The sequence below is a fragment of the Mus pahari genome, chromosome 12 (assembly GCF_900095145.1).
Source record: "Mus pahari chromosome 12, PAHARI_EIJ_v1.1, whole genome shotgun sequence".
NCBI lineage: Eukaryota > Metazoa > Chordata > Mammalia > Rodentia > Muridae > Mus > Mus pahari.
The window spans coordinates 1,353,133-1,362,980 of NC_034601.1; the positions used below are offsets into that span (position 1 = coordinate 1,353,133).

Sequence of the window (9,848 nt, forward strand, 5' to 3'; positions counted from 1 at the left end):
GGTGCTCTTACCCACTGAGCCATCTCACCAGCCCCCCCCCTTTTTTCCCATGGCCCTCTTAACTCTCAGACACAGGTCACAGAGCTAGACGGAGCCAGCTCAGAGGGAACCCTCTTGATTGCTAATCTCTATTTAGGCTTCATTTTTGTTTTTGCGATAAGGTCTCACATAACCCCGGCTGGCTTCAAATTTACTATGTGGTGGAGGATACCTTGAACTTTAGATCCTCCTGACCTCAATCCCAGAGTGGTGAGTTTACAAGCATGGGCCATCATCCATGCCTGGTTTATGCAGTGCAGGGTGCTCTACTAATTGAGCTCCATCTCCAGCCCCCCCCCCCCAAGCTTCATCTTGGGGAACCATCCCTGCCCATCCCTTGTCCAAATGGCACACCTCCTATATTCCAGTCTCTGGATGGTCATATGACTGAGGCCTGACCACTGGGTAGAAGTGGCTGTAAACGTTATAAATGGACCAGTGAGAGGCTTCCCTGGGACTGCAGCTAGAATGGCTAGGCTGGTTGAGCTGATAAAGATGAAGGCAAGGCGGTGAGGGAGGAAAGGGTATGGTGGTGCATATCCACCCTCAGGAGAAAGAGAGGACAGAGAGTGACACCCACCAGAGATGACTGCTTGTGGCCCCAGCTCTACCTGCGCCACCTCTAAGACTTCTGTGCTGTAGGTTCAGGCTGCCTAGGGTCAGGGAGTGACTGACCTGGTCACCTTCAAAGTCACAGAGGGCCTCCACAGGGATGGGCTTGAGCGGCGTCTCACGGCGGTACTTGAGTGGCACCACTTGCTGCCCTCGCCTCTGCAGCCCCCGTACCACATCCTCATACTTGTCCAGAGCCTTCTCCTGGTCCTGTAAGAGCAGCGCAGCACCAGGTAAGGCCAGCTTCCATGACCCAGGGGGAGCACGAGGCGGGCCCTGGCTGCATCTGCTCAGGTCCAGGGCAGCCTGGCAGGGACCTCACATGCCGCCACTCACATCCAGTTCCCGAAGCAACAGCTCTATCTGATACCGGTCTTTGAAGTCAGGGCTGTATTTCTGGTTCAAGTCCGAGTCCACCTTGCGTAGCAGCTCCTGAGCGTCCTTCATGTCTTTGTGAAACTGAGGGAGACCAGAGGACACCATCATAGACAGAAAGCTACCATGCACACCCCAACGGCTGGCTATGGCTGCATGCTTATCCCCTAGGTGGGCCTAAATCTATGATATAACCTGCTGAGCCTCTTTGACTCCCTCTTCAGCCTGGCTGCTCGGGGCCTCAGTGGAGAAAAACTGGCTCCCCAACACCCCACCTCTATATATCTTTGGATGCCAGTAAGTTCAGGCTTTCTGTCTGTGTGCCAGGAATACCCTAACAAGATGGTTGTATGCAAACCTTTAGCTGAGGCCCCCTCCATACGACAGGTACTTTATGAACATCTCACCCTGCGAAACCACCCAGTGTAAGTGTACTTCGTGGGTTTGCACAATAACAAAGTCACCCAGCAATGCATCTCTCAGAAGCCAGCTGTACCATTTAGCAGCACCTAACCATTTTTTATTTCTAAGCCTTGCTAGCTGCTGCTTCTTGTTCTGGAAAGTTCCCTTGCCCAGTATTTGGTTCATCAACTCTTGACTCACTTTTGGACCTTTGTGAAATTCTGTGTTGTTCAGATACCCCGGCAAGAGTCATGAGGTACCCCTGAGCCCAAGTTCCAGTCTAAAGACTCTAGATCAAGCAGGCGTGTGAGTACTGTCATCCTAGTCACTTGGGAGGCTGAGGCAGGAGGATCACAAGTTCACATTTGCCACTTAGTAAGACCATCTTCTGACAGAAGGTAAAGGGGCACTGGGAATACAGCTTAGAGGTGGGGCCTGGCCTGGCCTATGTGAAGCCCTGGGCTCGACTGCTAGAACTGGGAAAACCCTGTGTGAGGAAAACCCTGCATTATGACGACTACCTACAGCTCTTACTGTCTCCCATGGAAACAGTGTCTATGAGTACACGGGAAGGTAAGCAGGTACCCACCTGGACCATAGGCAGCTGCTTGGCCACAAGAATAAAAAATAAAAAAACACAGAAACAGGCTGCGCTGTACCCAGGCCATCATGCCTAGCGAGACACACAAGACACACACCAGACACACCAGGGCAAGAGGCACCATTCTGGGTTGCTTATGCTCACTCTAGCTAATCCCAGGCAAATCCAGAGACAGGTCAGAGGTCATCAGGCTGGTGTGTGTGTGTGTGTGTGTGTGTGTGTGTGTGTGTGTGTGTTTTGGGGGTGGGCACTCAATTTCTATCTGTCTGATGAGAAAGTTCAGGAAACAGAGGGTGAGGTCGTCCTGTATTGTTAACATAACAAATGGGTCGGTGGTAACAATGAGATAGGCATGGTGGCGCTACTCAAGAGGCTGAGGCAGGAGAATGTGGAGAGCTTGAATGCAAGGACAGTCTGGACTATATATTGAGAACTTGTCTCAAAAAAGGGGGTGGGGGTAGGAATGTTAGTTTTCTTGAAAGGGGGGCTAAATAGTAAGGTTTATATTTTGTATATCTCAGCAAAATTAAACCCAAGGTGGAGTGAGGCAGGAGGATTGGGAGTCGCGTTCATTCCCTGTCACACAGAGAGTGGTTAGCCTGGGCTTCAGAGAGTGGTTAGCCTGGGCTTCATGAGATCCTACGTCAGAAATTCAAAACCTTGAGCTAGTGAAATCTCTCAGCAGATAAAAGTGCCCATGGCATTAGCACAATGACCTGAGTTGAGTCCCCTGATGCATGGTGGAGAGACTCGCTCATGACATGTCCTCGGACCTCCAGATGCATGCGTGGGGCTCTGTGCGCACCCACAAACTCCTGAACCCTATCGCGTGCCTGGAGCCAGGCAGGGACCTACTTGGTGGTAGTCTTCCATGTATTTCAGATGGCTCTCCTCACAGATGAGCAGGTTCAGGTACTCCTTCCACTCCGCATGCACGGCCTCCATGTGGGCCTGTCCAGAAGAGGAGAGACCGGTCACTGCAGCCCAGGAGCCTGGGCCGGAACTGATAGAAAATCAGGTGGGGAGGGCAGAGAAAGGGAGGTGCCCTGCCTATTTGGGGAACACGCACCTCAATGGAGTTCCTCCCCGGGTGCTCAGCTGTCAGCAGTTGGTCGCCTTCGGTGTGCAGTTTGTTGATTCTTTCTTCTTTGGCCTCCAGGTTCCGGTTGATGAAGTTCTGTCAGGAAGCAGATGGGGTCAGCACCTAGCTTGGCAGCCCTGTGTCCCACTCTGGCCCTGCACCCAGCCCTGTGCCCACCTCGTACTGGCGGCGGCGGCTGGGGTAGTCGAGGTTGCGGTCGCTCCAGTCATACTGCATGCGGTCCTTGGCTTGCTGGTCCAGCCAGTACAGCTCATTGGTGCAGCGCTGCATGTAATCCTGCAGCGAGCTCAGGTGCTGCTGCCGTGCCTGTGATGCCGTCTGTGGGATGAGAGCGAGGTGAAGATGGAAGTGGCTTGGCTTCCCTAACTGCCTCCTACAGTGTCCACTCTCTTACTTCCCAGCCAGGTCCCCTGGATCAGTCACCGATCCGCTACACATTTACTTGCAGGCATTTATTGAGCACCATGAAGATGTGTAGCATGGTTTTAGGCACTGAGGACAAACCAGGGAACAAAGAAATACCTGTGGGACTGATGTCTACTTGAATCTTCAGTTTGCCATCTAACACACAGCTAGCACTCGATAATCACCAGCCGTGTCATCTGCATTTGCTTTTTTATCATTATTAATTTACTTATTCTCTTGAAGCAGGGTCTCATGTAGCTCAGGGTAACCCCAAACTTGTTATGTAATGGAGGATGGCCCTAAACTCCTGCCTATCTGGCCTCTTCTCTCAGGTTCTGGGATGACAGGCATGCACCCCCATGTCTGGGCTTCATTCGGCATTAGGGACAGAACCTAGAGCTTCAAGCCTACTAGGCCGAGCACCCTCCAACCAAACTCCATCTCAGCCCCTTGGGTCATAGGAGCACCTGGAGACACTGAGAGCTAGGAAGGCCTAGGGGAGGCTAGGAGGTTTCCAATGAGTTTGGTAGAATAAGAATGACAAGCACGCATGTCATACGTGCAGGTACTTGTGCACACACATGCCTGGACCATGCTCAAAGCGCATGCTTGGCACGCAGCAATGCCACACAAAGAACCGAGCAGGGCTTAGAATAACTCAGATGTCAGGACGCTGGCCTAGATAGAACGCACAAAGCTCTGGGTTCCATCCCTGGCTGCTCACAGACCGCCATGGTGACACTAGAGCGTGCTGTCCCCAGTCCATAAGCCTCCCATCCTATCCCATCTCCCAGGGCTTCTCACCAGCAACTTCTGATACTTGGCTTGGAGTTCACTGTTCTGCTCCTGTGGGTAGGGTTGAGGGCTGAGGTTAGATCAAATGTGCCCCCTCTCTACCCCACACCTCCACAAAGACTCCACATACACACCTTGTCCTTGGCCAGGTGGGGCCCAATGGCTTTGACTTCATTGTGGAAGATGTTGTGTTGCTCCACCTGGCTGTCCACCAGAGGAAGGTCAGTCCCAAAGCTCTGGCTGCTCAGCTTGTCCTGGTGGGTAGGTGGAGAGACACCAGGACAGAGCTATGGTTTGGGAGCAGACCCGGCCTAACCCTTGGAAGCATGAGCTGTTGGCTGAGTGGGAGGTGGGGGTAGGGGCTGGGGAGCTGGAGGGCTGGGGGATGCTTTTCCCCTCATTTCTCTGGACTGAGTGGTTGCAGGCATCTCTCTGGACCACTGCTAATGCTCTTGTATCACAAATACCATCCCTCATAGTGGCCCGTGGGCCCCTGGTCACTGTTTTCACTCTACAGGCAGACATGTGAAGGGAAGAACCTTCCCCAGGCTCACAGTGCTAACAGCTGCTGAGACATGCCACAAAGACACCGAGCCGGACGACTCCCACTAGTTTCATCTTAGGGGAGGCGAGCTTCTCCAGCCTGCCCACATAGCTTTGCAAGGACACCAGCAAGGTAGACATGAGGGGGCGTGGCATAGTTAGTGGGGAACAAGGTCTGGCTGTATGACTCAGGCTGGGTACTGCCCCTCCTTCTTTGAACCCCACTGCTCTCGGTTATACAATTTCAGAAGATGTCATTCCGGTATCCCCTATTGGCAGGGCTGAGGAGGTGCTGTAAGACCACCCTGCTCCGGGCCAGGCCATACCAGCTTCTCATCCACCAGTGTGTCCCAGTTGACCCTCGGGTCAGCCTCTTTCACTGCCAAGCTGTACATCTGCTTGTGTTTCCCCCGCAGGTTGGTCACGCGCTCCTTCAGCTGTCGGATGCTGTGTGGGAGATAAGCTACCATGTTAGTGGCCATCCCGTAAGCCTCGGCTTGGGCTTCAGGTCAGTGTCCTGGAGGACAGGGGACAGTGACCGTGGGCAGCAGACCAACTCTGAATCCTGTTCTTCTTCCTATTCATGTTCCCCAGCCTCCCTTCCCTACTGTTTCCTCAAGGGCTGCTATAGAAGGTTTTGGAAGAAATGGGCAAGATCACTGCTCACTGAAGGACAAGCCCAGCACAGGCACAGGCAGGGCTGTGTCACATCATGACAAGCACAGGGCCACAGAGCATGGAAAGTTCCCTGGCCCGTGGGGTGCTGGATCACTGTGTTGAGCTGCAGTGTGACCATAGCTCAGGAGACACGATGGCCACGGAGTCCTAAAGCAATGGGACTGTCAACTCTCAAAGCCTCGGTCCCCAGCTACAGCCTGGCCATTAAGTATAATGCAAGGCCTCTGGTGTGCGTCTTTGGTGTCCACCTGCCCTGTGCAACCCTACAGGAAGAGGGGCCCTGAGGACTGGAGAGCTCCAGGCCTCCTGCCTAGACCCCAGCCTAGCACGCTCACTGGGACACACAGAAAAGACTTACTCCTCCGCGATCATGTCCCCCTGTGGGTGCTTCATGTGCTTGGCGATGGCCGAATCTGCCTCCAGCACGTACAGCAGCTTTTCTGAGTCAGACACGTTCTGCAGGGTCGCGTCCCGGTGCTCAGGGAGCTGCCCCTCTTGCATCCGGGCCAAGTCCTGAGAAGGAAAAGTAAAGGTTACAGTGGGGACTCTGAGTCTGTTGTGATACCACAGGGCCTGAGGGGCAGGACCAACTGAGGGATCCTCTGGCTTTCTCCAGACTGGCCCTCACCAAACAGCTGGGCACCGAGACACAGGGATAAACAGTCCTTACTGGTGCCTAGGATGGCTCCGCCTGACTGGTGTTCGTAACCCAAGCTGGGAGACACCCCACAGGCACCAGAGAGGAAATAGGGGACCCATATTTGCTCCAGCGCACAGGGAGGCACTGCTGAGGTGCTGAATAAACTAGGATGAAGGACAGAGGAGGAATGTGTTCTAGGCAGAGGGGACAGCCTGTGCAAAGACCCCGACGAAAGACAGAGAAAGCCACGATTGAGGGACCAGTAAGAGACTTGTGGGGGCAGAGACGGGAGGGATGGAGACCAGAGCAGAAGTGAGGACTGTTCACATGACCTGTGGACCCAGAGCACAGAAGGACCCCAAGGAAGGAGCCAATCGCACGGCTCCTTCTGTACCTAAGTTGAGGCTTCCAGGAGCCGTGCAGCTGGCCATCAGCATTAGGGTGAGCTGGAATTGCTGGTGGTGTCACCTGTTGACCTAGGCAACTGCTAGGCAGGCCATAGTGGTGATAGAAGGAAAAGTGGGTGGGTAGATATTTAGTGTGTGTGTGTGTGTGTGTGTGTGTGTGTGTGTGTGTATGTGTGTGTGTATGCATGTGTATGTGCATACAGAGGTCACTAGAGAGTGTCAGATCCCCTGGAGTTAGATTTACAGGCAGTTGTAAACTGCCCATCATGGGTGCTGGGAACCAAACCCTGGTCCTCTGAATGAGCAGCAAGTGCTATTAACCCTGGAGTCATCCCTCCAGCCCCAGGGCAGTGTGTCTAGATACAGTCTGTCTACTCAGCAGCCATGAAACCTGGCTGTATTTTTAGCACCAAGCTGGAGTCCAGGATGAATCCCTAAGGGTCTCAGGGTTCATCAGGGGAAGCGAGGATGTCAGTAAGTTAGGCTGGAGGCAGGACAAGCAGCACTGGGGTGCCTACAGCAGTAAGGCATCCTGATGGCTGGCTGGCTCTGGGCGTCCCATCCCTACGTGCCTTCAGAAGAGGAAAGTTGAGGCTGGGAAGCAGTTCAGGAAGTAGATGCTTGCTGAACAGGTGCAAGGACCCAGATTCTATCCGAGAAGCACAGAAACCAGAAGAGAGAAATGGGGCTGGGGATGCCTCTCAGTGGCAGAAGTAATTCCACCAGGAAAATGAAACTAGAGAGAAGCACACACAGTGACCATGGGCATGGGATTCCATTAAGGTAAAAAGTCCCCAGCCGGTAGGCCTAAGCACCGCGGAGCACTGGCCCCGACCCGTGAGAGCATCACGGAGCACTGGCTCCACCTGTGAGAGCATTGCGGAGCACTGGCTCCGACCTGTGAGAGCATCAAGGAACTCTACCGAGGCCCTAAAAATACTGGGTGGCACACTGGACCACACAGTGTAAAGGGTAAAGTAGACATCATGTTTAAAAGTGGGAAGAGCCAGGCGGTGGTGGTGAATGAAGGTGATCTTGGCACTGGAGGGGCTGAGGAAGAAGGGTCAAACTCAAGGTCAGCCTCCAGTATGTAGCAAGACCTTATTTTGAAAAACTGGCTGGAGAGATAGCTCAGTGGTTAAGAGCACTGGCTGCTCTTCCAGAGGCCCTGGGTTCAGTTCCCAGCACCCACACAACTCACAGGGTTCCCTGATTCCTGTGGATCAAAAGCCCTCTTTTGGCCTCCCCAGGTGTGAGGTTTGCATGTGACACACTGCCATAGATTCAGGCAAAACACCCAGACATACACAACAGAAACAAATAAAGGGACAATACTCAGGAAGGTTCCTGATAGGATTGCTGAGTGGGTAGGACATCTGCCACCAGGCTGATGAACTGAGTTCAATCTGAGCACCTACATGGTAGACAGAGAGAAGCAATTCCCACAAGTCGCCTTGTGATCTTCATACATGTACCATGGTGTGAGCACATACAACAAGCAAGCAAACAAAGGAAGGACAAGGAAAATGAACCAGACCCAGTTATGTTGTCGGTTCGAAGCTAGCCTGGGCTTCATGGGGATGGTCTGAAAGGAAGAGGAGGAAGAGGGCAGAGCCAGGACATGGAGGTATAGCCCAGTGGCAGTGTGTGTGCTTAGCAGGCGAGACCTTGGAGTCCATCCTGAGGATTGGGAAAGTAAGAATAAAAACAGAAATGCCAGAAGGAAAAAAAGGATGGCCCGGTGTCATGGGGATTTCCATTCATGGCTACCTGGGGCGCTGAGCAGGGTGGGAGCCTGGCCACCCAGTGGCCTGGAGCTGAGGCTGTCGAGTGGAAGGCCAGGCATCTCTGACCTGGGGCAGGCAACACAACATGCTTCCTGGCTTGGGCAGAATATTATCTTCTCAGTCACTGGCTGACCCAAGGCCACCTGGGCCCCACAGTGTCAAAGATTAATGTTTCAGAAGCAAAGTCTGTTAATCATTACTGAATTCTACCGGTGAATCTGGGGTGGGGACACATCTGGCTTAGGTGAGGAGACCTGCTCGGGGGACCCTGGGTGGGTAACTAAGGGCTCATGTCAGCCAAACTAATGGACGGTGAGAGCGGGGGGCCTAGGGAGGAGTCATCTCTAGGGGGTGAGCACCAAAGGTTTTTTTAGAAAATTCGTACCCGGGTGTTCAATACTGCCTAGGTGACTATATACCAAAGCACAGATTCACGGGGATGAATTCATAGATGGAGGTCACTTCTGGGGTCTTTCTGTGATTTACACCCCGATAAAATAGTCCTCAGGTCAGAGGAACTGATAGGGCTAGTGCAAGACAGGTTGACTGATGGACAGGTAGGAGAGCGGCGTGGTCCAGTGTGGGCACTGGGCAGTGTTGGTGGAGGGCTACAAAGGAAACCGCTCCATCCATCCTTCGGGCAGACATCCGCACCCAGGATACATCACTGGAAAACTCTGTGCATAGGGATATGCAGGTCACTTAATGCAGAGATAGAGCAGGGGAGTGGCTGGGAGAGGGAGAGCAGGGGCATTGCCTAAGGGTGGGGGGGCTCCCTGGGAAAGAGAGAGCAGGGGCATTGCCTAAGGGTGGGGGGCCCCCTGGGAATGGGGTGACGCTAGCATTGTACTTGTGGCCCTTTAAGCAGTTCAGCATATGTTACTCAAGTATCTCTCACCAGTTTAAAACATGGGAAGTTCAGGAAAACATTTGGACAATGTAATGGTACCTTCTACAAACAAGAGAAAAGGAAAGGAAGAAAGGAAGGGGGAGGGGGAGGGGGAGAGAGAAGAAAGGACAAAGGAAGGAAAGGGTTTGGCCCAGGTACTCTTCAAAAAGGGGCTGCTGGTCTTTTCTTTTTCTTCAACTTTGTTCTGTTGAAATTAAGAAGCAGCTCCGAGCCAGGAAGTGGTGGCACACGCCTTTAATCCTATCACTCTGGAGGCAGAGGCAGGCAGAACTCAGTGAGTCTGAGGCCAGCCTGGTCTACAGAGTGAGTTCCAGGACAGCCAGGGCTACACAGAGAAACTTTGTTTCCAAAAACCAAAACAAACCAAAACTCTGTCCCCAGCACTGCATACACATACACATACACAAGCACACATGCACAGGCAGGCTGTTACTGTTTGAGTCATTTCCCCAGAAGACACAAAGGCAAGCCTGAACCTGCATATATTCCCCCTCCCTCTCTCTGCCTCTCTCTCTCTCTCTCTCTCTCTCTCTCTCTCTCTCTCTCTCTCTC

The 9,848-nt window shown here is 53.1% G+C and overlaps 1 protein-coding gene across 1 annotated transcript in view; it reads right to left on the bottom strand.

Moving 5' to 3' along the window:
* Positions 1-9,848, bottom strand: part of Ppl (periplakin) — a 45,366-nt gene that overhangs the window by 14,989 nt on the left and 20,529 nt on the right. Inside the window, exons 3-11 of the mRNA XM_021209542.2 lie at positions 5,911-6,065; positions 5,201-5,321; positions 4,466-4,585; positions 4,341-4,382; positions 3,288-3,449; positions 3,099-3,206; positions 2,885-2,980; positions 988-1,110; positions 715-861 (exon numbers count right to left, since the gene is read on the bottom strand). Coding sequence (XP_021065201.1) covers positions 715-861; positions 988-1,110; positions 2,885-2,980; positions 3,099-3,206; positions 3,288-3,449; positions 4,341-4,382; positions 4,466-4,585; positions 5,201-5,321; positions 5,911-6,065 — 1,074 coding nt within the window. The remainder of the gene's footprint in view (positions 1-714; positions 862-987; positions 1,111-2,884; positions 2,981-3,098; positions 3,207-3,287; positions 3,450-4,340; positions 4,383-4,465; positions 4,586-5,200; positions 5,322-5,910; positions 6,066-9,848) is intronic.